The sequence below is a fragment of the Dromaius novaehollandiae genome, chromosome 6, assembly GCF_036370855.1.
Source record: "Dromaius novaehollandiae isolate bDroNov1 chromosome 6, bDroNov1.hap1, whole genome shotgun sequence".
NCBI classification, from domain to species: Eukaryota; Metazoa; Chordata; class Aves; order Casuariiformes; family Dromaiidae; genus Dromaius; species Dromaius novaehollandiae.
In genome coordinates this window covers 26,654,739-26,680,819 of record NC_088103.1, presented here as the reverse complement: position 1 = coordinate 26,680,819, position 26,081 = coordinate 26,654,739, and the positions used below count along the sequence as shown (strand labels likewise).

Below are 26,081 nucleotides of genomic sequence, written 5' to 3'. Positions count from 1 at the left end.
CAGGCCTATTCTTGGAAGACCTCTGTCGAAACCAAGAGAGCTCCCTCAGACGACAGTTGGGCCTGCCATGATTTGTTTACCTACTGAAGGTAGGACTAAGGCACTGGAATTCTTGACAGGTGAGTGCAAAGTTCATAGCTCCACCTTTTCCAATAGGTAGCTGGACTGAAGCCAAGACTGGCTGAAAATACTTGAAATAAGAGCAAAGCCATGCCCCCAAGACAAAGGCATGCCCTGAATCACTTATCTCACGTGCCAAGGGATAAGCTTCAGGTGGGTTTGCCAGCAGACACCAGCCTTTTCCACTGCCTTCCCACACAGCCACTGATATAAGGGATTCAGCTTTGCCCAGGGAAGAAAGAAAGAAAAGGAACTGGAGATGGGAGAAACCAGGAAGGATATTTCATTCCATCTATAAAACCCGCATACAGGTGGAAGAAAGGGAAAGAGTAAACAACTTCATGGGCTTGTGAGCGCCACATGGTAAGTAATGTTACTTTTATTTCTTGTGGAGGCTGGTAAAACGTGAACTACTATCCTCACCACTGAACTCAGCGAGTTTACAGAAAAGATGAATTCATCTCCAGCTTTGCTAGCTTCTTCCCTCTTTCCTTCCTGACATGCTCTCTGCAGAATGAACATTACTCTTCAGTTAGCTCAGCTCCCCAGATCCAGGCTGCTTTTAATGTTACGGTAGTTTGGTAACTGCAAGACAAATGCGCATGGGAAGAATGACACTAAGCAAGACTAATTGTCAGGTTCAGCCAGAGATCCAGCTGTAATTAGATAGGCACTTGTTGGTACAGACTATGCTTTTCTTTCTTTTTAAACTCTCTGGCTTTAGATATATTTCCATTTAACACAGAGTGGGATATTAGTTGCTACTAATAGTGTATTCACCTGCTCAGATTTACCTAGTGCTAGATCTATTTTGCAGGTGTTACTTCAGCAATTTCTTTGCCTTTCCAAAAATAGCAGACCTTGTGATTGCAGATCTCTTCCCTCCTTTTTGCCCACTTGAATCTTAACAACATTCATTAACAGAAAGTTGTGAGAAAGAGCAATTAGCGATCTCTCAAGTTACCCATGTTTCCAAGCCACTAATGAAATCATGTTGTCTAGGAAAAAGTGAGACGTGGGAGTCGAGGTGGTAAAAGACTCAAGGTGGTAAGGGATGCTTATGGGGGTCTGGATGCTCTCAGGATCTTCACCCTTACTAATAATTTTTTTATCCTGGATTAGGCTCAGTGAGAGGACAAATAGGAAACTGCCAAGGTCTGGGTTTGAAGTCTCTGTTCACAAAAGTGATGCATGTATCTGCTCTCTCACCCCACAGTTATCTTTCACACATGCCTAAACAAACATGTACGCATGTAGAAAGTAGTGTGTCACCTATCATGTTCTTGATTTGCCTGTGGCAAAATATAATATCTGAAAGAAACTTACCTGGCCTTGTTACAAAGCAGAACTTTCTATTCATATACTGGCAGAGCAGGATTGTTTCAGCTGCTGAAGGACATTAAGCATTCAGTACCCATTAAGAAAGAGTGGGAGCTGAAATCTGGCAGATTCCACATATAAGGACTTGTGGAAAGTTCCCATTGACCCAAAGAGGAACCATACTAACACAATCCTGTTGAAATGCTAACAATATCCAGCCACCTGCAAAGCAGGAATTAAGTTCTACAGGGATTAGATCTTTTTTTTCTGAGATGCTGAATGTGTTAGACAAATATTGGCCTTTAAAACAAGTTCTCAGTTCAGTTGCTCCCTGTTCTTAGTCCTCTTCTCTATCCAGGAGCTTTGTGGTAAGATCTAGAAGACAGAGAAATGAAGACAGAGACTGAAGAAGTGAGTTGTGGTGTGATAGCTTTCCTAGACAAGGAGTTTGCGGTAGCCTATGTTGCAGTATGAGCGAGATATTTGTAGAGATTGGAGAAAACTGCCTGGTTGGGAGGGAATAGAAGAAGGCTATGAGAAAGACCTGGGCACCAGGAACTGTGACCCAGCAGGAGATAGATGGATAGTTTCATCATGTAATTTTGGGCTTCAGATTATTAAATCATGATCCTAGTAGAGGGAGAGTTACTGGGAAAACCTCTTCAGCCTGCAGCATGGCTAAGTATTGGAAAAGGAAACTGAGGCAAAGTACCAAGTGTACCTGCAAAGGTAGCAGTGATAGATTCTACTACAGTGATGAAAAGGCCCACCTTGCTGTGTCTTGTTCTGTAGCTTTTCTATTATTGGAAGAAATGTACATTGCCAGGTGTGAATATGAGCAACAGTTCAGAACATCGTTACCTGGGTGTTTTGTACAGATGCATGCTGGTATCCTCTAGAGACATGCAAGCTGTCTTCCAGGCATCTATATGGAGATATTAGCAAAGGAAGGCAGAAGAGCAACCGAGACCATCCTACCAGTGCTTCTAGGGGAAGGCAAACTGAACCTCCGATGGCAGTGGAAGCTGCCATGAATGTTCGTAGATCATTTCTAATTGCCTGTTAGGGTCTGAAATCCTGCAAACTGTTCTCTTAAGAATTCTTCAGTTCCTAACATTTACTGTCTGACCTTCTGCTTTAACCTGTCTGTTTTTCAGGCTTGATCCTGATCCCTGGCTCTGGTCTGGCCATTAAGTGTGAAAAGTTGGTGCTCTGCTTCTGTTTAACAGTTGTGCCTGATTGAAAACAGGAAAAAGGAACAGTGCAGGGGAGACAGAGAACACGTGCATGCCACTGCCATGTCCGTTTGCTCTCTGACTCTCCAAACAACCTGAGAAAGATGAATAGTGACAGTGAGACAGAAACCTGTGAGCAGTGTGGAGAAAAGAAATGCGGTAAGGGTCTCCAAAACCAGTCCCCACTGGGCTGCAACCTGCAGCTGGCCCAAAGGCTCTGAGCATTGCCCTCTGAACTGGGAATATCCCCTAAGCACTCTGTTAAAAGGCCAGTACTGACCCTGGCCTGCGAAGGTATGTCAGAAGAGGTGGGGAAAGGGAAACTCTTCAAAGTGATCATCAGGAAGAGATCATCAGCAGAGAACTTTCAAACAAAAGTGGATGGCAAAATCTCAAAGCCTTAGTAGTACCATTTACAAAAGGACCAAGTGTCATGTTCAACAGTCATTCAGGAACCAAATGCAAAAGGGAGTTAAGCAAGTAAAAATTTCTCCTGAAATATAGATCTGTTCTCTTCCAACAACGGAGTGTGTGCAGAACCTGAGCTTTGCTTGGGACTGCTCTGGATGGGAGTGTCACTGCTCAGGTTTGCTAGTAATTAGTTCCTCTTAGGTCGATGATTACTGAAGGCATCTTTACAATAACTACAGTGAGCTTTGAAATAAGTTCTTTGGAGTCACTTCATAAAGCACCAAGGGGAAGTTTTCCTCTCCCAAAATATTAGTTCAATTTCAGATTAACTGTTTTGAGAGAATGAACTACTTCACCAAAATCAGATCTTGTTCCACACTTTACCCTTTTTGTAAGCGAAAACATTAGACAGCCATGAGGAGAAATGCAAGAATCCAAAAAGCATATTCAGAGACTGTGATCATAAGCTAATCTTCTAATAAGTATTTGTTCTTTCCCTCAAAATGCAGAATTTCACTCAGATTCTAATATTTGTTTATATATCACCCAAATGCATCGCCAGTAGGCAAAACTAGTGGTCTTCTTCCCAGTGAAGGAGAAGTCATTGTGATTTGAAGCTAACTGGATTCTCTGGAGGGATGTTTCCCTGCAGAAACAATATTCCCAACTGTGCTGAATGAGCTGAACTACTATTCATCTTGTATTGTTTCAGGTGACCTCATTTTTCATAAGCTCTATTGCTATGACATCTACATCCCATCTGCACCTGCACCGCGTAACAAAGAGCAGATAGATGTTGACAGATTTATTAATGAGAAGATTGTGGAAGTCCTGGAGAATGATGACTACTGCTGTTACCATGGTTGCAGGAATTTCATTGGTGGAGATATCATCATGCAGGCGATGCAGAAGCCCATGAAAATTATCCCTGTTACACTTATACCAGTCTACAAAGACCAATATTTCCTAACCCTTTTAGACATGCTCATAACTGCAGATAAGCTGAGAAGAATAGTGTTGCTTTTGTTTGATGCTACTTATATTAGGCCCAATCTATTGCAATGTTGCTTTTCAATAGAAGCAAATGACCCACAACTTTTGCGCAAAATAAGGAAAACCATAGACCGTCATAGGAGATTGATTCCACTGAGCAGAAGGAAACAGACAGTATTGAAGGAAACGGAGCTAGGTAAGATCATAGATCTTGTCATGTTTGACTGTTGGATTCATTTAATTTGAAGTTTACTTTGCCCTGAAGAGGGAGAGGAGGGTGATTTCTTTCTTTAGAAAGAGACAGTTCCAAGGTTTTGAATGTTAGAGTTTGTCCAGCAATACCAGAACAATATCTGCCAGATTTCCTCCATCAATCAAGACTTCCTCTATCAGTCTATCCAGGGTGCAAGCTGGGCCAGTGGTTTGTTATACAGACACCAGACTGATTCATGACAGCTCACTTCAGGGAGGATTTTGAATGATTCCCTTATTTTAAAGTGCCTAAGGTTATGTCTACCTAGACAAACCCCATGATGAGTCAGAACTGCCTAATTTGGGCACAGTTCTGAGCTCATAAATGGTTTCTAAGACAGACATATCTCATGCTGAACCAGCTAGAAACACAGGCAGAGCAAAGACACACTGTCTGCACTTCATGATGGTAAGATATCCTGGGAGTCTTACCAAAACAATCCTGTGATAGTTTTTTAAAACTTTTCTATCTGTGAAATCTAGATCTTTGGTCCCAGAGGAAGAGAGAAAAATATATTCTTCTGAAAAGTAAAAGCCCTCTAATGCAACCTGAAATAACTCCTTTGGTTGTCTTAAAAATATCTTATCTAAAGAATTCTAAGAAATGTTAGTGTTCCAGTGAGGTTTGTGTATGTTAAGAAGAAGCTGAAAGCTTTTCTTTCAAATTGTATGAAACTCTCCTTCATATTTCCAAATAGCCAGAGGGACTTAGGCTATTCAACCCAACGCTATATAGAACTGATTGTGGCTTTCTGGCCATCAGTTTAGTGTTCAGTTAGAGGACACAGTTTTTGTGATATATTTTCAGTGTCTGACCTGGATTTTGGGAGTGATCTCAGTAGTGGAACTCAAGAGTATCTTTTTCAGTGCCATTCATTGTGCTGAACACTTCACAGAACAGACGGACAGACACACTTGCTGTACCTGAAATCCTGAACCTCCCATGACACCTATGTCTCTGCATGCTGCCAGAGAAGCAGCTTTGCACTGACTTGGCACTGTGCACCCAGCACTAAATATGCACACAGGGAGGGATACTAAACATTAGTCACGAACAGGCTTGCTTGTTTTATCTCAGGTTAGACATGATTGTGCCTTTTGGTTATTTATATTCTATGTTACCCTGCAAAAACTTGCTGAAGTTAACTTCCTGCCTTCTCTTTTCAGAGTCTACTCCGTTCCCCTCATCCTCCGCAGGCAGAGACTGTAAGTGCTCTTAGCAGTTTGTATACGCACCTACTGCAGAATGTCTGCAGGAGAACAGAGTTGGATTTAGCCAAGTAATGTTTCTGTGCTCCGTGTTTGTGTTACAGCCCCTTTCAGGAGGTCAGATAGATCAAGGGAGTCATTCAGGCCATACTGGAGACACCATGGCACCTTCTCCTCCAGCAGGAACTCGTTCTTGCCGCTGAAGCACAGAGTGCTTCCCCACAGAGGTACTGCTCCTGTGCTTACACTCCCATACACAGGGGGCTCCCACCCAGCAGCCGGAGGAGGACTTTGTTGGAACAGAATTTGGCAACTTCCATGTTCAACACAAAAGATTCCTGTTTTTGCAGTTGCACTCTTGCTCTGCAAAATAAAGGCCGTATTTATCAGAGTAAATGCTGGAAGATGATTTGTATAGGCATATATGAATCTGGTGATGGTTAATAAATGGCGCATTGGAGCTGGAACAAAGACAGATTTTTAATGGAGCAATATGTAAGCCAACAAACTGCAAAGGAAAGAGCTAGTGGGGAAAACAAACATGAACTGTATGTTTCTTGCTTATGGCATTAAGTGTACACCTGACTGACTAGTGAAACTAGCTGAACCATAATGTACAAGTGAGGTAGGAGTTGTGTTACAATTCAGTTTGAGTCTCAAAGGGCTAGATATTCTTAATAGGCAAGAATTGGCTAAAATATGGATTGTCATTCATGTATGTGTAGCATTTAGCACTCTTCTGAGCTGGCTTCAGGCCTTACCATAATCAATGGTAAGACTTCTCCTCTTCCAATTCTTCTCCAAGAGGGCAGGAGACCGATTCTTTCATAACAACACAAGCTGGAGTCAGGTTTTGGCCATTGCACTACATTCATGATGAGTATACAGCTTTGCATTCTGGGAGATCTTTTAGAAGCATTGTGTGCAAGCTGTGGCTAATGGGAGAAACTGGTTTTGACAGGACACCTATCAGGATAGCAAGGAGTAACTCTTTTCTGTATGAGGTATGTTTCTGACATTTTGAAAGTGTGTTCATTGCTACTTTCCTGGTGTCATCCCAAACCACATTCTCTTCTCTGAGGACAGACACACTGAGTAGCAATCCCTGAAGGTTGTGATCCATTGCAGAAACCAACTGCAAACTATGGGAGGGTTCCAGATGATGCATCTTTATTTTGTTTTCTGTCCAGAAATTGAAGATATCCTGAAAGAAATGTCCTACACACCTTTTCAAGAGCAAGGTGACTATTTTCTGAGATACTGGGATGCTAGCAATGAGTGGATCAGACAACGTATCTGTCAGGTGTTGATCAGAAACATCAGGAGGGACTTCCTGACTTTCTGTAAGGTGGCAGAGCTGGAGAGCTTGGAGTTGAGAGTAAGAAATCTCATCCAATGCAGCAGCTCTGCTTCTAACAAGGAGCTTTGCATTCAGAAGGAGAAACTATATTGTTGGATTCTGGCAGCGATGTTTGTTCATGTCTCCACAACAAACAACGTGAAGCTGAAGGCTCTGCTGAGGGGAATGGCCTTTGCAAAATGCACCGTTCCTTCGGGGGAGAGAAATTATGAGTATCTGTGCCTTAGTGCCTACCAGAAAATCAGAGTGGCCATCTCCACTGCTGTAAAAAAACAAAGGTCCTGGCCAAATTCCATAGAAACATATCTGAAGCACTTGGAAAGTTTCCTTAGGACACTGGAGAAAAGAGTGACTTTCACAAATCAGAGGGTCCTGCAGTTCCAGTTCATCCAGAAGCAGCTCCAGAGAGTACCCTGGATGATAAGACATGTCTTTATTCTTGTTATTACCGAAAAGGTGAGTAACAAGCCAATCAGACTACCCTTGTATTTCTGTTATAACTCCTGACTTGTCCATCGCTCCTTGGTGTCACATTACTCCTTGGGAGCAACAGACACAGGACCCCTGGGCAAAGGACTTGTTTTATGGCCAGCCCAGGGCCCAGATTATATTATTTGGTGGCCTCAGACAAATCACTTACCGGTGTGTGTCTTAGGCTCACTGTATTTAGGCTGGAGACTATACTGCTTGTCTGCCTCAGAGGGCCAGACAGTTAGTGTTTATTTGTATTCAACTCAGCCCTTGCAAAGTGTCCTGAGCAAAGGACCATTGGTTGCTCTGCTGCCCACCCAAGGAAACTATGCTTAAGAGAGTCAGAATAGGCTTCCATCTCTTTAGTCAAATGTGTAGCCAGTTACTTATTGAAAAAAGTAAGCAAACAAGAGCAACCAAGCCCACAGTGAAAGTATACAGGTGTAGCCAATTCAGGTCCTGTATGTATTTTCCAGGTGTTTGAAGCCAAACAGCTTGCAGTTAGCCAGTCCTTCTTCCTCTATGTGTGCACAAAGTTGGGGAAAAATCACTGGGAAATTTTACTGGAAATCACTGAGCGCATCACTGAACATATCCAAGCCAGCCACACACAAGGTAAGGAAATGCGGGATTAGCCTGAGGCATAGGCAAAGCTGGTAGCTGTTTTGGGCATCAAACTTCTGGCAATGGCAAAACAGCCATAGCTCTGCTGATCACTATTCCAAAACATTTAATAGACTGTATGCCCAACAGTTATTCTGATTTTCAAAGGATAATATTCATCCACATGATTGAGGAAAATGATAATGATGAAAATGTAACTGTTCAGAAAGAGGCAGGACTGGGCTTTCAGGTTCTTAGATTAAAGCGGCTGAGATCTTCACTATCCAGTCTTTCTGAGCCGTTTGCTCTGCTATCTGTTGAAATAAGCCCTGTGCTACTGAGACAAAACTTTCAACAGAGACGTAAACCAACACTCCAGTTGCCTATGGATGTTCATCCTGGCACGGCCTGGTCAAAGAGATTGTGGTGACTTGGCTTTAATGACCTAGCCAATGCCATAGCAGATAAACAATATTCTGCTCCTTATCCTGTCTCAAACCATTGTATGATAGTGCCATGTTCTTTGTAAAAGTTGCAATGTCTGCTTAAGGCTCGCTGGAAGGTTTCTTGCCCATTGTGACATATGCAGGCTCCTCTGCAGTGACATTAACAGAGCACTTTTCTGTCACAGGGGCAGTAACAGAGTGCCTAGATCTTCTCCAAAGCCTGTGGGAATGGTGCACGAGAACTGCCACTAAAGAGAAGAAGCCTTTGGTAAAAACTATCCTCCATCATTTCTTCCAAAAGTTGCTTTACCACCCCGTGAGTGAAGTGAGACACTGCATTGCACCACTGCTCTTTAGTGAGGATGGCGCATGCATGCATGTTACTGAGCTGGGAAACAAAATGATCCCAGCCAATCCCAGCCACGTGGAGGCAGCTCTCCAAGAATATCTGAAGGGCACCTTCCCTGATCTAGCCCTCAAGGGACAGCTGAAGGCAAATGCCAGTAGCATGGTTGTGCAAGGAGTCATACCTGCAGGTAACGTGAAGATCTGCATAGCCAAACAACAGACCCTGAATGACATCTTGCAGACGAATACCACCGACAGTGACTGTGAAAGGTTTCAAAAGCTGATTGGAATAGTGGCTCTGTGTGCAGACAAGGAGTCCATTGCCAAGCTGCAAATGTCCAGTGCCTGTGGAGTGCCTCCTTTGTACATGCTGGAAGATGGGAACCCACTCTTGGCTTTCCTGCAGGAAAAGAGAAATAAACTCACCCTATCTAATATATTAGGCATTTTAAAGGATGTTGCCAGAGCTGTCTGGTCCTGTCACCAGAAAAGGGTCTTACTTTGCGACATCACACCAGCCAGCTTCATCGTGTTCACAAGTGGGGGACAAGGAACGAGAGCTCTTCAGATCCAGGCCAAGCTGTCTAATTTCCTCCAGGCCAGGCTGGCTCCTGCGGAGGATGAGAAGGATTATTCAGCTAGTGATTGTCCTTATGAAAACATCAGATCCTCACAGCTCATAGGTACAGATAGTAGGGCTGGTGGGCTGGGCTGGGCTTAGGAGAGGTGAGTTCTCTTTGCTGGGTTACTATTCACTGACCTGCTCTTTGTGAGTCATTTCTGCGCTCTGAGGTTGAGTGTCCTCAGGAAAAACAAGATTTATTTGTCCTTTCTCATATCTGTGAAGAGCTCAGAGTACCCTGATAAATGCAAGTTAACACTATTAATTACATGAATATGCAACTAGATCAAGAACTGCATGATATTATAGAAGTTTCAGAGAGCGCTTATCCTTAGGCTGATCACAGACAAAACAGCTGGATTCAGTTGCTGGGACTACAGTTTGTTCTCTTCCTGCTTGTTTTTTATTGCAGTCTGGCAGGGTTATCGTTGCTCTGACTGCCTGGCTGGCTCTTAGCTATGATTTACGTGTGTGCAGCACCAGTTAGCACTTGAAACTGATGCAGATAGCATTAATCATGTGGTTCTTAGGAGGAAATGGCTCTAACAAAAATAATCGGTTCAGGAAGTACATAAATATTCAACGAGCCGCTGCATACGATGACACCTGTTCCAACTTTTCTTGGGGAATTATTGTAACAGACTAAGATTAAATCACTGAGTCATCAGAAATGATAGCAAACCCAAACTGTAAACAAAGTCAGTCAAAGGTTAAAGGATGAAACTGTCCCAGAAATGCCTAGGGGTATTTTAACTTCGAAGCCTTTCAGCACGTTCTCTTTGAAATCCTAGGCAAAGCCCTTTCCCTGTCACTCAGTTCTGCTTTCTGTAACTGCAGCCACACAAGCTTGATTGCCCAGGAGTATGGTATAAGGGTGGGTGAGTGTCTGTGCAGGTTCTTGGACATGTGATGAAGGCTGAGACATGCTACAGCCTTCCTTCAGAGAAGACACTAAAAGGGCCTCCTTTTTTTCACACCCGTCAGAACTTCTTTGAGACCTCCACCTCTCAGTCAGATGTGTTTACAAATGGTCAACAGTTTTCTAAATTATTAAGGTGCAATAGATACAGTCTCTCACAGATAGCATTACTTATTTACCCTATTCTGCTCAACTCACAGGCTGTCTAGTAGCTCTTGTTAATAAGTTTTTCTCGGCTTTTTTTTTTTCTTATTAGCCACTTCCAGGTGCTGCGAGGATGATTACTAATAGTTGCAAAGATAAATCTATATCTGTGGCAGGGTAGGAGAATCCTGTTCACAGCCTTTGTCTCGATTCACTTCTGTCTTAATACAGGGGACAGTGAGGAACCACTGTCCATATACTTCAGTGCTCCCGAGTCTCTGAAGTACCACATCTTCTCTGCTTTCTCTGATGCATGGGCCATTGCTGCGACGTTTTACTCCATTCTCCTGTATGGTGGGCAGACATACTTCGAACTCAAGCACTTGCCTGTGTCCAGGTTCATAGAAGAGGTAAGTGGCTTTCATATGGGATCAGAAAAACATCTTTTCTACTCACTGGGGAATGTGTCCTAAATGACAGAGGGTTTTGGGGGTGTGAGGGGACATTAATAGTGGCCCATGAACATCAGCCATGAAAACACAACCTATTCGAGCCTGATATGGTGAAGTTCACATTGAGTTCAGTCTTTAAACCATGGGCACTTTGACAGAACATCCAAATCTGGAAAAGTGCACAAAGAACAGTGTTCAGCCATGCAAATAACGAGCTGTCCTGATCTGGCTGGTTATGCATCCATGTGTCTGGTCTGGATAACCTCTATGTACCCCAAAGTAACTGGGGGAGTGAAGGCTCCAGAGAGGCTCCTATGATAACCAAGTCTTCTGGAAAGAGCAAGGAAATTACAGGATCTATGAGAACCCAAGAGAAAATCTGCATATTGCTAAAAGAATTAGCCTAAATAAATGTAAGTACTTGCTACAACAGCTTGTGCAGGGTAAGCAGAAGTTGAAGTTTCTGCTCTAGTGTACTAAGTTACTGTATCAGAGCAGTCTGAAAAGCCAGTATGTCTAAATAACATCTCTGCCTTGGGGTGGGAGTGTAGGGTCTGATACTCCTACGCCTGAAAGATCTATGACTGCTGCACTGGAAACTGGTAAGGAAAGCAGAATGGGAACAGCTGGGGTATAAAGGAGTTTGATTAAGCAATAGGACATTGTTGGGTATTTCAAGGGTGAAGTCATCAAGTGAAAGGTTACATGGAAGCCAAAATGGCAGCAGTTTAAAAATCTCAGCAGTGTTATGCAGTGCTGTAGGAGAATTAGAAGAGTTCAAGAGATATTTAGGTAGGTCAAATTCTGCTGTTACCTTGGTGTGATACTGGAAATCAGCAGCTGACTCATTTACATTTCCGAAACCAATGATGTCGCCTTGTGATAGCAGGATGAACTTTGCCCAGGGCTTTTACTTTACTGCCATGCAGTCAGGCTCAGTTGCAGTCACCAAAGGTTGGTCCTTTTCTTTGTTTTTCCCTCTTAGATATGCAGTGGGCACAGGGCACAAAGACCAGACTCAATTCCTCTGAAGCTGTGGGACATGATAGCCCCTAACTTGGAGCGTGAGGAGACAAAGCGCACATCCATGGAGGCATTGGTAGAGCACTTGGAAAACTACGGGAGTATCCTGGGTATACAAAACACTTAAACTGGCTAAACTCTTGGTCTTGTAGCAATAGTTACTTAATGCTGTGTGTAGTGTGGTAGTATGTAGTCATGGGCCTGTCACAGGGCTGTACAGACACAGCAAAAAGACAGTCCCTCCCTTAAAAAGCTAACAGTTTTAAGATAAATGTAGCAATGTGCCCATTCGCACCTACAGAGGAGCAGAGAGCCCTGCAAGTGGGGAGTGCCACCAATTAGAGAGCTAATCTTAGAGACCCCCATTTGTTTTTTCCCAGGACCCTGCTTGTGACTGTTTCTGTTACCAGCGAAATACCAGGGCAGCAGTGTGAAATTCCTTGTGCTGTGAAGACCTAGGTCTGAGGAATTCAGGCAGCAGCACGCCAGTACTTGTCATCTTCCTTTCTCAATAAGAGCTTGTAGTGACAGTAACAGTGACCAACCAGATTGTTTAATTTGTTAAAAATTCTTCATGGTGTAATATACCTAACTAATAAATTCATCAGTGCAGTCAGGGTCTGGGTAAACTTCTCCATCAATCCTGGGCCACGATTGTACCCGATAGTGTCCTGGGTATGCCTCCTTTCAAGGAAAGGCTCAAATCTAACTCTGCATTCACAATGTCTGCCATAGTGAGACCTTGGGTTTTAGGCTGCAGAATCTGATTTCATTTGACCCATTTACCTAGTGTGGGGCAGTCAGAGAGATAGAAGTCTCGCTCATCCGTGTTGCTTGCCTTGACCTTAATTAATTGGTGACTTCCAGTTGAACTAACAGTAATTTTGGCTCCCTGGTTGAGCTCTTTTTCATTATGCTATGAAAGCTATTAAATATGTAGGAGACTTCTCAGATGACTACACAGAATTTTATTAGCATAATGTCACCAACCTGACACTTAAAATAGCCTGAAACAGCCCCACAGAAATACAGGATGCATGAGGTCCTTTCCCAGCCTCTGGTCCAATTCCCTGGTTACAAAGCACAGCTTGATGGATCTATCTGCTGCCCCAGCTGGGAGTGTTTTGAGTCCTCTTCATAGAGGAACTTGTCTCCCTTTGGAGGGGCCAACACATTTCCTGTGATTATTCACAGTCTAACTCAGAGCATAAGGACATGCCCTTGGTGGTTTCTGCTGCCTGGTGGTCATTGCTACAGCCCCTTGTTCAGGTGTCGTAAGACATTTAACAACATTTACACCGCTCCTAGAAAGCACCCATGTTTAACTTAATCAGGGTTCACTCAGAAGCTAATTAAGGCTTTTGGCTGCCTGCATATACCCAGTAGACAACATCAAATCCTTGGCGGGGGGGGAGGGTCTGGCCAGCCAGTTCAGCATAACTGCACAGATATAGCAGAGGAATGTTTCATACTCAACATAATTATCGCAATTTGTGTCAGCAGTGGGAACTAGACTGAGATCATCCTTTTACATGGGTCACTGAAGAGTCATCTCTCTCCCAACCTGGTGTTTGTCTGTATAGCTCTTTATTCACTTTTCAATATGTTATTTGAGCACCTTCCTCACATACATGGATTGACTAACATCATGGGCAGACTAACAGCTGTCACATGTAATTCTTCTTCCCTATACTGCTTTGCCTCCCCACTTGCTGCAGCTTCAGGATCCATTTCAAGAGAAATCTCAGTAGGTGAGTAGTACATTGCTCTTGTTGAAGACTTGGCAGCAGATTCACCGAGTCATTTTGCTTGTGCTGGAGAAACAGTGATAATAGCCATGGTCTCTGGAGTTACTGGAGCATATGGATGACTCTCATGTCACTTGAATGGCTGTTAGATACTTTCATTTATGACACAATATTTTTTGGTTGTGGCCTGCAGTTCTTAGCCAAATATTTTGCTTCAGTCCAGGAATAAGCTGAGGCATACTTTTTGTTTGCCTCCAAGACTCTCTGTAGTCATGACAGCAAAGGGAGCTCCCTTACTGCCCTCAAGATGTGGGTAGTACCAGGTATAACCTCTAGCCTTTCTTTTCTTCTCTTTTTCTAGGGTCAGATCTGGACAAACTGCATGAGATAATGAGTCAGTTCTCTCCCATCTGCGAGGAAGATATTATAAGGGTAACTGTCATGCTGTTCAGTAACTTTTCCGGATCTGTCAACTTTAAATATCTTCTTGCTTGTTCTAGAGCATTGCATCTTGGGCACTGGCTGCTGTCACTCACATTATAGCTTACTAATGGTCTGTCTGTAGCTATAGAAGTAGTTTTGTGTTATTCTGCATGGTAATTTCACACACAGAAGCTACCTGACCAAGGAGGAATGGGTGTAAGAGAAGGGAAAATCTAACCTGTGGAGTTATCCTTTCTCCAAGGCCTTGTGCAGTCTCTAAGCTGCCATTACAAAGCGGTTTGTGGGCAGATGTGAGCTCATTTGACCTGCAGGCTCCAGCTGTGCGGCTGTTAGCCTGGGCTGGCAGATGGTGGACCTGGGCTCAAAGCTGTGCTAAACCAGCTGCACTGCTTTTCTCCAGCTCATGTGTTTTGAGCACCTGCAAAATACAGTGCAACAAACTTCTTAGGTGTTTTGAGTCCCTGCTGTTAACAGCTGCGTTCCTGTTGCACTGAGGGTCAGCAGGAGCACGAAGACCGCTCGCCAGACCATAGCAAACTGCCAGACCACAGGGTAGCCTGTCTGCAAGGCATACCTTACCTCATGCTGGACACGCATTCAGAAAAAGCCAGTCCAGTAACTTGATCATCAGGTCTCACACAGTGTTTATATTAAGCTTTGAATGGTCTGTCTTTGTCCTGAGCTTGCCTGGTCACTGCTGAACCTCAAAAGGCAGGAAAGCTGTGTTTGGCCGTGCCTAGAACAGTCAGATCTGTTTTTTTCTGACCCTGTGGGAAAGAAAGATCAGAGGCAGACTTGCTGGTCTGAATCTGTTTGTGGGAAATAATTGAGTGTTGCATTATTTTCACTGTGAATCTTGACCACTGCATTTGGCCCAAAGAAAAGCACCCATTTAACAGACTTGATAGAGGACTCAGCAAAGCCAGGATAGTTTCAAACATGAATAAAAATGTTTTTTTTAAACATTTTTAGTGCAAATTTTAACCTAAAAGCAATGGATTTATACCATTGGGAGCCTCCTTAATCCTGGGTTGTTTTCTTATGTTCATGTTATTGTCGCAACAGCATTTCACAGCAGGCTTTTCTTGTTTGGGGGATGAAAGGTCATCTGGTAGTCGTCTCCTTCACACAATCTGCACTGCCATCTCCTGTCTTTCCTGGTGTTATTAAGTCTCAGGGGTAATGGTAGCTCTGTCTGCCTAGAAGGAAATAGCAGAGATAATAACATTTATTATGTTTTCTTCTCCCTTCTGTTTTGCAGGGCTACCTTGACAGCAAAGGTATGAACTAGTTTCCTCAAAGCATGCATGAGAAATGTCTGTAGCAAGAAAACTTTCTTAACTGTACTTGTGTCTCAAGAGGAAATCAACGTATGTAATAATAGGAGGATGTAGGAGGCTTTGCAAAATACATGTACTAGAAATGAGAGAGTAGTGACAGAGCAGGTTGGACTGTGTTTGCATAAGCCCTGTAAGGTTCAGAGGCTTTGCTGGAATAACTGATCAAATTGGGATCATATTCAGATGTGTGAATTGGTCCAAGCATCTAATGAGAAAAGGTCTTCCCATGAGATTTTTCAGAGTTTCTCTACAGATGGAGATCCAGAAACACAAGCATGGGGATAAGTTAGTAGCTCACCCAAAGCTGGGATCAGTTCTGGATGAAGTTTCAGCTTGGGTCTGACAGTTTATGTGTAAAATCTCCCAAAACAGATCTTATCAATCATGAAGAAGGAGCCTGTGCTTCATCAGTTAGGCCAGCATGTGAAACTGCCCAAGGAGGCTCAGCAGGGCTGGGCGCAGGTGACAGGAGAACTTCAAGAATTCAAGGCCTTATAAACAATGAAATCTTGTGAGATTAATTCCTGTAAAACTTCAGAAATGATAAGAATAAATGGTGTCACAAGCAAATTGTTGTCTCAGGGGAAGAAATCTCACTGGTTCAGTTGCTTTCAGAGGCACACAGTGCAACATCACTGCACTTGCAGTGTCCCTGAAATGGACGGCCTTTCAGGATCGGCATCTCCTTTCACCCATTTTGGATAGACTCAGAAATGAACATGAGTATGTGTGGTCTGTGGTGATGTAGAGTGCAGTAAACATATTATACTAACAGAGGATTAAAGAGCTGAAATTTGCAGGAGTTCAGTTCCCTGGTTCCCTTTTCCTTAATTTTTGGCTGACCGAACATGCTGTGCTGAAAATGTTAGCCCCATGGAGTGGAGGAGAGAACTTGTTCTCTTGGCGTGGGATTTTTCTACACAAGTTACTTTACTGAGGAGCCGTTTTATGTAAAAGCATATTCTGGTGAAGGGATTGCACGACTCAGCCACAGCAGAGGGTGTTAAACACTCCTTCTTTAAAAATATAAGGCCTGATACAAATCTTCTTTAGGCAGGGGTAAACAAGGAAAAACTTCCCAGACATAAATGCAGGTATCTCAACATATATCTGGCATATATATGAGGAGAAATAGGCTTCCCTGTATTTTTGGTTTTTCTTCAGGCAACTTCAAAAGGAGTGATCCACCAAATGTATTTCCAGATGTGTGTGAAGACAGTGTTGAGCAGAAGGTAATGCTTTGGTTTCTTAGCTATCACTTTATCTCTCCTAGGAATACAACCTTTATCTGCTTTATCAATAGAAATACTTAAACTTTGCAGTCAAAATTATTTGGAGAGACAGTAGCTAGAGACACAAGCTAGACACATTCAGATAAGAAATATGACTTGTGGTAGATTTGTTATCACTGGCAGTTTTTGAACTCAACCTGGCTGCATCTTTCAAGGTTATGAGGGTAGTTCAGACAAGCAAAAATTCATTGTCTGAGCTGTAGAGAAAGTCAAGTGAAAAAAGCACATTAGTTCTTTATGGCTTCATCATTTATTATAAATGCGCACTTTAATTGGAGGAGCCAATTGGAGGAGTTTAAGAGGAACCGGAGTAGTAAACCAAAATTCTTGAACAGCTGAGAAAGAAATGTGGTGGAGAAACTTAGGTATCTGTAGCTTTTATGTGAGACTTCTTCATGGTTTTGTTTATTGCTTTTGGTATAGCTTGGCCTGCCAAAGTTTTTCTGTCTCTGGGACTTTCAGTATGAACATTTCCATTATGAGTGAATTTGCTGACAAAAGATACAAGACTGAGTTTCCTATAAGCATCATGTTTCGTATGAATAACAAACAGTCTCTTCAAAGCCAAAACTCTTTAGGCCAATAAAATTTCAGAATAAATTTTAGGTATTTGTTTCTGATTTTCCAAATCTTGAGATTTTTAAAGTTGGGAAATGTCACATGTTTCTTCTAAATGTCAATGAAATTAAACCATCAGACTTCTTTTACTCTTCAAAACTTAACAGTTGTTAAAAAAGCTAGTTAAATTGATAAGGCCAGTTAAGACAACTTTTTTCCATTATGAAGTCTGTAATCCTTCAGTGACTCCTATCAAGTCAGTGGGGTTTCACCAAGGTTATTAAGAGAAGAGCTTGGCTCTTCGTTACCATAACAGGTAAGACTCAAATTCCATCATTTTCTCCATAAAGACGATGGTATGTTGCTGCCGAAGAGGATACTGGCAGTTAATTTTCAGGTTCTCTTGCAGGATGACTGCCTGTGTGAGTTGGTGTCATTCAGAATGAACCATACGACCAAGACAGCCCTGTGTGCGTTAGAACATGAGAACATACTGCCAGTAAAAGAAATCATGCACTACTTCCCCATGACCACCACCCTGGTGAGTGCTGCAGGAACGGTTTGTGACAGCTTTGCCATGGCCCTGTGTCACCAAGGAAGCAAGGGCTGTGGCCTGACTTCCCACACATGGAGGGCTGGTGGGTGACTAGTGCATGTGCAAACGTACAGGGGAGATAAGAGAGGGTGGATAAGATGCAGCTTAGGATAGCTTTGGTTTTTGAGAGTCTGGGTTGGTGAGTCAGTTAAAAAAAAAAAGTGAGAAAATCTGACGTAAACGTGGGTCTTATGCCTTTAACACTATGGGTCCATCCATAGGTTGTCTCTACTGTTTTCTTGCATTCACCTAAGCCAGCTTGTTTCAGGTGGAAAGTGGTGTGGTTTGGATGTAGCCTTGTGATTGTGCTGAGATAGCCCACTGTATTCTGGGAACTGACCAGCAGAGCTAAGAAAGAGAAACTCTTTCTTCATTGCGATATAGTGAGATTGGAGTTTTTTGGAGTACCTTATGACAGATTGACAACGTGTGATTCATAGCAGCAGTGACCTCAAATTTCAGGTGTGGATCATCATTTGGGGCAAGGGGCGGGTGATGGCACCACTAGAGTGTAGGCTGTGGGACGGGCACGTCTCTGGGGAGGTCCTGCAAGGCGTGGGGCAGGGAGATGAACCATGAGTAGGGCTCCTTCAGCTGGATAGGGGCGCATGAAACAAGGGGGGAAGGGTGCCAAAGGGGCTCAAAGCACAAGCATTGACAGTTTTGCCTAAAAATGGCCCCAGTGTGGGCAAGATGTTGACAGGATCACACAGGGAGGAGGCGGGCTGAATATCCTGAGGAAAGAGTGACACTGGAAGGTAGGAGCCAAAGCTGAGAGGCTTTGAGGGGATGGGAAGTGGCGTAGCAGAGATGTGAAGGAGAGCCCTGCATGGAGCCTCGGAGGGACCTTGCAGGGTGGAGAGGACTCTCCCTTGCCAGTGCTACCCAGGGCTCCAAAGAAGCCAGGTGTTGTTATTGTATCTGGTGCCCTCTGCTGATCCATTGCAAGATCACCTTAATTGCCTTACACGCTTAGAAATATTTCTCATCCTTTGCCAACACTATAAATCTTTACTGCCTGGTGAAGGGAATGCTCTGGCCTCCCACTACAGTATTTCTAAGAGAACATGTGTAGACATCTGGATGGGATGGGATTTTTCTCCTTGATAAAGTTTTACTGCTGGCAGCAATAAGGTCTCCCTTCTTTACATCTCGGCGAGTCATGGAGTGGTCCATCCCTGCTGGGCTGCTTTCCCTTGGAGTCAGCTCTGAGCTCAGATTCAGTGTTCCCAGAAGCAGCTTATGATTTTGCCTAGACATGTCTAATGTTCCCCTAGCACAGTGATTTTTCCATGTATAACCACGCAGGTATGGCTTTACTTGACTGAGTACTAGATCATTATGATCTCTAATTCTGTGGTTATCAGTATGAAATCACCGAGGCATTTTGTTTAGGCGGCATTCCTGTTCTTTGGGCACAATGCAGTATTTTTTGTTTCCTGATGAAACAAGCAGACTCCTCATACCCTGAGGTCATAAAACATGTTGATGATGTTTACTGGAATTGTCCCCAGCATTTTCTCCAGGAGCAATCATGCAGAAGACTTTCTTTCTCAGCCTTGGCAGAAACATCAGAGAACCATGAAGCAGTCATTTCTGGAGTGAGCTAGCATGAGGAGACCCCCACAGAAGATGATAAAAACAGTTCTGCAGTGGCAGTGATGTGGTCCTGAAGCACAGGAATCAGTGCAGGGCCTCCAGGTCTATGCCAAGTTCAGTGACTATGGAGTGCTCTCAGGCATGTCGTGTCGCCAGCCATTCAGTCCCTAACCTCTGTCTACACATGCATGTCTAACACTTGTGCAAACTTCTGCCACTGCCTTTGTGTGGATTTGATGGTGGCAAGTGTGTGTGGTGGCAGAGAAATGAAGGTCTGAGAAGCGTGATGTGTAAGTTTGCTCCTGTTACAAAGGCTGATGTGCATGTGCAGGTCCCTTGTCAAAACACTCGGTCAGAGCAAAGCAGGCAGAGAAAGGCTTCTGCCAGTCATTTTCCTTCTCTCCAAAAACAGAGATGGAGACCTTGAAAAGGGAATATTCACTGAGGTATTAGGGAGCTTCTGATTCTCCGTGAGTGCTTTTCACTTTTCCTGTAAGCAAGGGAGATGAAGATTTAACCCCACAGCAGAATGATTTTCCATCTGTGGTCAATGGGCTTGTTTCTCCCTAGTAAATTAAGTTTCATAATCACCTTAGAACTAAATGATAGACCATGCTTTCCCTGGGGCTGTTGAAAATCAGTGATCATACCATGGAGAGGTCTTTTTGAAGATGATGAAGGCATGACTGGCTAATTCTGCTCTTATTCACCCCCCTGTTAATCTGGAGTGGTTCTTCTGAATTCAAGAGAAGTTCGGCATGCTTATGGCAGTGTAGTGAAGAGTCCTGTCTCTGTAGAAAGGTTTTCTTTGCACATTACTTGGTGTCTGGGTTTGTCATGTCTTGACTTGGGGTCCTGGACGATATAAAAGAGGAGCTGCCTTCTGGCTCAGTAAACAGAGGAATGAGATTATTATCTTTGCAGACTTCATCGTGCTGATTCCTTCCTTGAGTAGGGAAATCACCATGGAGCTGTAACTGTCTGTATGAAGTGTTTTGTTGTAATGCTGCTTGGCTGCTTCTTCCCTCTGTGCGTTTCAATGAGCTGACCAGCAGTAAAGAAATCTGCTAACAGTTTCCACTGTGAGATTTGTGAAGAGTTTTACAGGACTTTTAGCCCATGGGGAGACTGAAAGAGCTGCACAGTACTTTACTGATGTGAATGAAGAATTGAATAAAGGGGCTGTCTTGCAGTCAATGGCCCTTAAGCTCTGGGGGTCAGAGACCTTGTCTCAGGTTATATCTTCCCTATCCTTTGCAAGGTAGAGCCCTGGTTGAGTACTGCTACAGTATATAGTTGTGATTTCTGTATTGCTGTTTGTGGTGTCTAGGGAGGATGTGATTTTGAACTCCCAGACCTAACTAGCCCCATCAGGTGAGGGTGAAACATCACAGCCGCTACGCCATGCTAAACACATTTTCCTGAACGTGGACAGGCTAATTCTGCTCCGAGACGCGTGTGTTCCCCTGCTGCAGAGGTCCTGGCTCTGCCCGCTGCTCATTCAGAGCTAGCCCAGGACTCTCTGCAGAGTATGTCTGTGTGCAAGGTAGGCAAACCACATAGACTCAGGGGAAAATACAGCATCCTGCTCTTCCCTCCTGGACAATGGGAAGCTGCTGGGAGAGGTGCATATGAAGGCAGAGCTCTGCTTTGCTTGTGATGATTTGTTAGCAAGCATTTGTCCTGTGACTCCTCTCTCCAGTCTTCTGACGTTTCCCTTTTGCAGATCTCCCAGCCTCTTGGTGGCAACAGGACATCCCTAATGCAGGTTGCTGCAAGTGCTAGCATGGACGATCGCAAGCTTCTCACTTGCCTGGAGCAGGTTGCTTCTGCCATGGCATATCTTCATTCCAGAAGAATCATACACTGCGACCTGCAGTGCCATTACATTTACCTTAATTCTGGTCACCATTGCCCAGAGGTATTTGTGCTTCATACTTATTTACTAGCTTCTTGTCCTATCTCTGCTTGGCCCACTGCTGCCTGGAACCACAATCCAGTTACACTCCACTGGATCTCTGTACAAAGTCAGTCCTGGGTAGATGAACTGGAAAGTGCAGAGAGGGGAGTAAAGGAGTGCAGCATTACATCGACTGTTTGTCACATGCCACGTGATGCATTTTTAGTTACACACAAAGGGGAGGTTTGCCAAAAATTAGTATTTTTTTTTTTTAATCTTGTAGTAGTGCACAGAGGGAGGTGACTGCCAGACAGAGATATCCCATCCCATCCCATCCCATCCCATCCCATCCCAAGACAAGCATTCAGGACAGAGACATAGACATATCTAATTGTTTTCCAGCGGTGCTCAACAGTGTCCTGTGAAGGAGATAATGCAGAAAAAGCTTATACTGGCTATCCTAACTTTTAAAAGGTGAATTTAGATGAGTGTCAAGGGTAGGTCATTCCATCATTACTCAGCCCTGAACTGTAAATCATAGGTGCTGGCTGCTGTCCAAGACAGGACACAGAAAAGCGAGGACCTTTCTAGTGAATCCTGCATCATTATAACTTGAATTCTTGTTGCTCTTGCTGAAGAGTAGATAAATGCTGTGGATTTATATCCCCCTCTCTTTCCTTTGTCTTTTGACAGGTGATAGCAAAAGTTAGTCGCTGGGGAAGAGCAGTCTGTCTGCCACATCCAGGGACAGATGACAACCTCTTTGAGCCATATGTGCGCAAACTTATGCCGGCTGATGCAGCCAAGTGGTAAGTGGATTGTTACGTTTTACTCCCCCTTCTTTTCTGCTCTTTTTTCCCACCACAAACTCCATCTCATTCATCCACAGCTTTAACCACCACCGTGTTTCACCAAATCCATGTCCTTCTTGTGGCTCCTACAGAAAATGGTGAAAGCGCAGAGGGTTTTCTTTTAAGTGTTCTTCATGTTCTACCTTGTGCCTGGCCAAACAGCAGCTTGTTTCAGAGAAACTTTCTTCTGTTTTTTTGTCCTGGCAAAAATTGAATACTCTCCAAACTCTTAATAAGGAAAAAATTGCTGTTGTGCCTTGTGCCCCCTTCCTCTTCGATAGCTTAGCTGTGTGTCCCATGATGCACCATTGCCCATTTCTCTTCTCTTACTTAGTCGCTTGGCTGTAGCCACTAATGCAAAGTGTGAATCAAGTCTCCTGCTCTACAGTGATATGGACCACTCTGCTTTGCCTTGCTCTCCAGCTCTCTAGTATATAGAAAGATATTAGACTAATAACCTGCTGATTTCTTCAATAGGGCTGCCCCAGAGGTGAGGAATGATGGGCTCTATTCCCGAGCATCAGATGTCTTTAGTTTTGGGATTGTGATATGGGAAGCTTTGACAGCACAGTTGACCAACCTGCACATGTTCAAACCACTGAAACCTTTCCGCTTACTGAACTGCAGGGAGGTAAGGATGGTAAGGGTCTATATTTGGGCAACTCAATAGCAATTTCTCTGTAACCTCCAGCATGGCTAGGGATGGGAGGACCCATCTTCCAGTGAGTTTGCGGCAGGGCAAAATGTGCATCCAGACACTGCTTCTCAGAAAGCTAATGTGATACTGTTTTTGTTGTCTGGCTAAATAAAAACAGGTTCTAAAATTCACGGAGTTAGGAAATATCCCTGGTGATTTTGGCTTTCCAAAGCTCGCAGGACTAATTGAGTGCATGAAGGCCTGTTGGAATCACAACCCCACCAGGAGACCTGCATTCTCAGCCATATTAGAGGTGATCAAAGCGGAAAAAACAGCAGCCAGGTAAATAGTATGCACTTGCACTTGCTTCTTGTGCAGCCTCATGACTGGACATTCAGTTCCACTGGTGAGTGGTAAGTAGTAGCCATAGGGGTTGCTCTTACCCCAGGGAAGTCTCCCACCCTTTAGTTCACAGCCTCAAGCAAGGCCAACATTGATTCTTTTTGTGGGAATAGTTGTGTTGCTAAAGGTCTGACGTTATCTTGGCAGAGGAGGTGAGGGAGAGAGGGGAGACAATTTTACACAAGTGCCCTTCTGTGCTTTGGCTGGCATTTTTTTTTTGGGGGGGTGGGGTGGGACATAACTAGAACAGCCTTTTGTTGGCCTGTGTTAGTACCATTTTGGCAAATTCTTTTGTGCCTAATCAAGACCCATGGGTCTTCTGCACCATGCACCATGTCTCAGCAGTATAAATTGTCTAGCACAGAGCTATTTCTTACTGTGGTGATTGCTTGCAGTAGGAAAGCAGCCTCACTTACAGTTCCCTTGGGTATTGCTGTGCTGTGTCACAAAGACCCCGTGTTACAGCGGGAGAGCAGCAAGCTGGGAGCCTGGCTTGCAGAGATCTCCACTTATGCCTTGGCGGAGTGGGCTCAGTATGGTGGGAGTGTTGTGCCATACCAGGTGCACAACCCCAGGGTACCCTGGGGAACTTTGGAAAAACCCTTGGATGGAAGCTTCTCAGGTTATCTGCCTGAAGTTTATTCCAAAATCCTGGCGGGAGGGAGAACACCAGCAGGAAAGTTGTTCCGGTACCAATAATATAATAATGGAGTTACCACTCCGTAATCACAGAAGTCATTCTGGAACCTCTCTGTTTGCTGCACTTGCCTTAACCAAATTCCCCAGGGCACAGAGACTTGCTTCTTAGGAAGTTCATATTGTTTCCTGTTAGCGTGTGTACAAATAATGCTAAGGCAGCAGAGAAACACGTGCCTGCCTCCTCCACTTGCTAGCTCACAAAATCGTGGCAGAACACACATCCCCAAAGGGGAAATCACCTCCCTCTGCTGCACCAAACCCTGGTCTCAACAGCATCATTGGGAATTCTGCCCTTCCCTTCAACAGGAAACAGATTTTGGCTCCTTGTGAAGAGTCACCAAATGGCTTCATTAAAGGTTTTTAAATGCTAAAGTATGGTAAATTTCAGCACGAATTTCCCAGGCATGGTCATGAAACACAGTCCTGCTGCCCTGCAGAGCTGCTTGCTTGAGGAAGTCTTTAACCTGTCAGACAGCGATGAGCAAAATTTTTGCTTGTCTCTTGTGCATTTCATGGAAGATATCTCCTAAAACCTGAATGGAGGGTATGGAAAGCTGAAATAGAGACTTGCACAGCAGCGCATCTCTGATCTTCAAAAAGAAGCCCTGAAAGAAAAATTGCAGTGTAGGGCTCCCCAAACGGAGGGGAAATCACATGGCGCTCCATGCTAGCGGTGGGGAGATGATTGCTTCCGATGACACATGCTCCTCAATAAAGATGGGAGCTGGTCATGAGCCCAGTAGAGATGTACCTTTTAAAAGATTTTGCATGTTTTTAGAAGAACAGAGCCAGTTCTTAGCCAAAGCATGTCCCAGCAGCACTAGTACTTCTTTCTCTCCTTCTGTCTCCAAAGGGACTGCAAGGCTGCCAGGCTCGCAGCAGTGCCTTCTACTGCAGACGCGGAGGACTACAACTCTGTTTACTTCAGCAGTGAAGCCTCAGAGGAGGACTCCTTCAGCCATATTTACAACACAGTTGCAGAGTCTGACCCTGATCTCCCACGGGCCGCGGACAACGTATCAGGGCATGGGGATGTCCCCCAGCTCCAGCTGTCGGCAGAGCAGACTCTTTATTTCTCCAAGCAAGACAAATGGGGAGAGATGGTTAATGAATTTGAGGCAAAAAGAGGAATAGATAGGAGCCCAGCCACTATCAAGGAGACTGACTGGTATATTGATACTGGCATTAACTGGCAATAAAAAAAAAAAAAAAAAAAAAGATGGGAAAAGTGAGGAGCTGGGCTTCTGCAAATGCCTGACTGGTGGCAGGAGAAAATCCAAACACAGCAAGTACCAGCCAGTAGAGAGCACTGGGATCTCATAACACTCAGGGCAATCGGATGACCTCACACAGTCACTGGTGGGACCAAAGAGTAAAAGAACATGCTCTCTCCCTCAACCTCCATCCTGATCAGAAGTTATTAACAAGCTAGCCAAGCAGCAGCAGTTGTTCATGTCTCATAACAACCCAATATCAGTTAACACAGAGGGTCCTGCCAAAGTTTCTTTGCCACAGTGCCACTTGCCAGCCTTTCAATGGGCTGTTTAATAACAGCACTGTTTCCAAAGACTGTTCCACACTATTTCTCCCCGGCAAGGAGAATGTGTCTGGGGTAGGCAGGAACCCAGCACCCTCCAGAAACTACCTCAGTGATTGTGCTGCAAGGACCTCTCTTCTGCTAGACTCTAAGTTCACTTTTGAAAAGCATTTCGGTGTTAACACGTGAGTTCATGGCCTTTAGGAATAAAACTGTGATTTTGTTCACTGAAACAACTGTGGTAACAGATAGGGTTTATCTGTGTCCTTTTCCCCCCAAAATATTGTTAGTGTTTTTGGATGGAAGCTGGAAACCAAAAAAAAGCTACTTCATGGTGGAGATTGACAGTTCTGTCTCCCCCCTCCTCTCATCCTTGTCTTTAAGTGAATTAAACCCATCCTAAACTGCGTAGCAGCATGTGGATGGACATGGGTGGAGACGGAGTACAGGAACAGCCAGCAGCTAAGGCTGCGTCAGACCAAGGCTTCATCTGTGCCAAAGCCCACACTTCTATCTGCTTGCAACAGCCTCTGTGTTTGCTGGTGAAGAGT

The 26,081-nt window shown here is 44.1% G+C and overlaps 1 protein-coding gene across 2 annotated transcripts; it reads left to right on the top strand.

Annotated features, from left to right (window-relative positions):
- Positions 1-25,211, top strand: LOC112990663 (uncharacterized). 2 transcript variants are annotated; one of them, XM_064513977.1, is made up of 19 exons: positions 1-483; positions 2,598-2,834; positions 3,799-4,275; positions 5,499-5,537; positions 5,645-5,767; positions 6,731-7,356; positions 7,848-7,986; positions 8,606-9,451; positions 10,685-10,863; positions 11,891-12,038; positions 14,038-14,108; positions 15,382-15,400; positions 16,625-16,692; positions 17,720-17,851; positions 21,231-21,425; positions 22,098-22,213; positions 22,733-22,886; positions 23,125-23,234; positions 24,847-25,211. In XM_064513977.1, exons 2-19 carry the CDS (start codon positions 2,780-2,782, stop codon positions 25,190-25,192), a joined length of 3,843 nt encoding a protein of 1,280 aa, XP_064370047.1. In that variant the 5' UTR covers positions 1-483; positions 2,598-2,779; the 3' UTR covers positions 25,193-25,211. The 2 variants fall into 2 exon arrangements, with proteins under 2 accessions (XP_064370047.1, XP_064370046.1); XM_064513976.1 differs by having other exon boundaries at positions 23,071-23,234.
- Positions 25,212-26,081: the final 870 nt, after the last annotated feature.

Bases quoted from the DNA above. Each gene is read 5' to 3' on its own strand.
- LOC112990663 (XM_064513976.1), top strand. From the start codon at position 2,780: ATGAATAGTGACAGTGAGACAGAAACCTGTGAGCAGTGTGGAGAAAAG. The intron at 5,538-5,644 runs GTAAGTGCTCTT...TTTGTGTTACAG, and splicing joins ATCCTCCGCAGGCAGAGACT to CCCCTTTCAGGAGGTCAGAT. The intron at 9,452-10,684 runs GTACAGATAGTA...GTCTTAATACAG, and splicing joins CAGATCCTCACAGCTCATAG to GGGACAGTGAGGAACCACTG.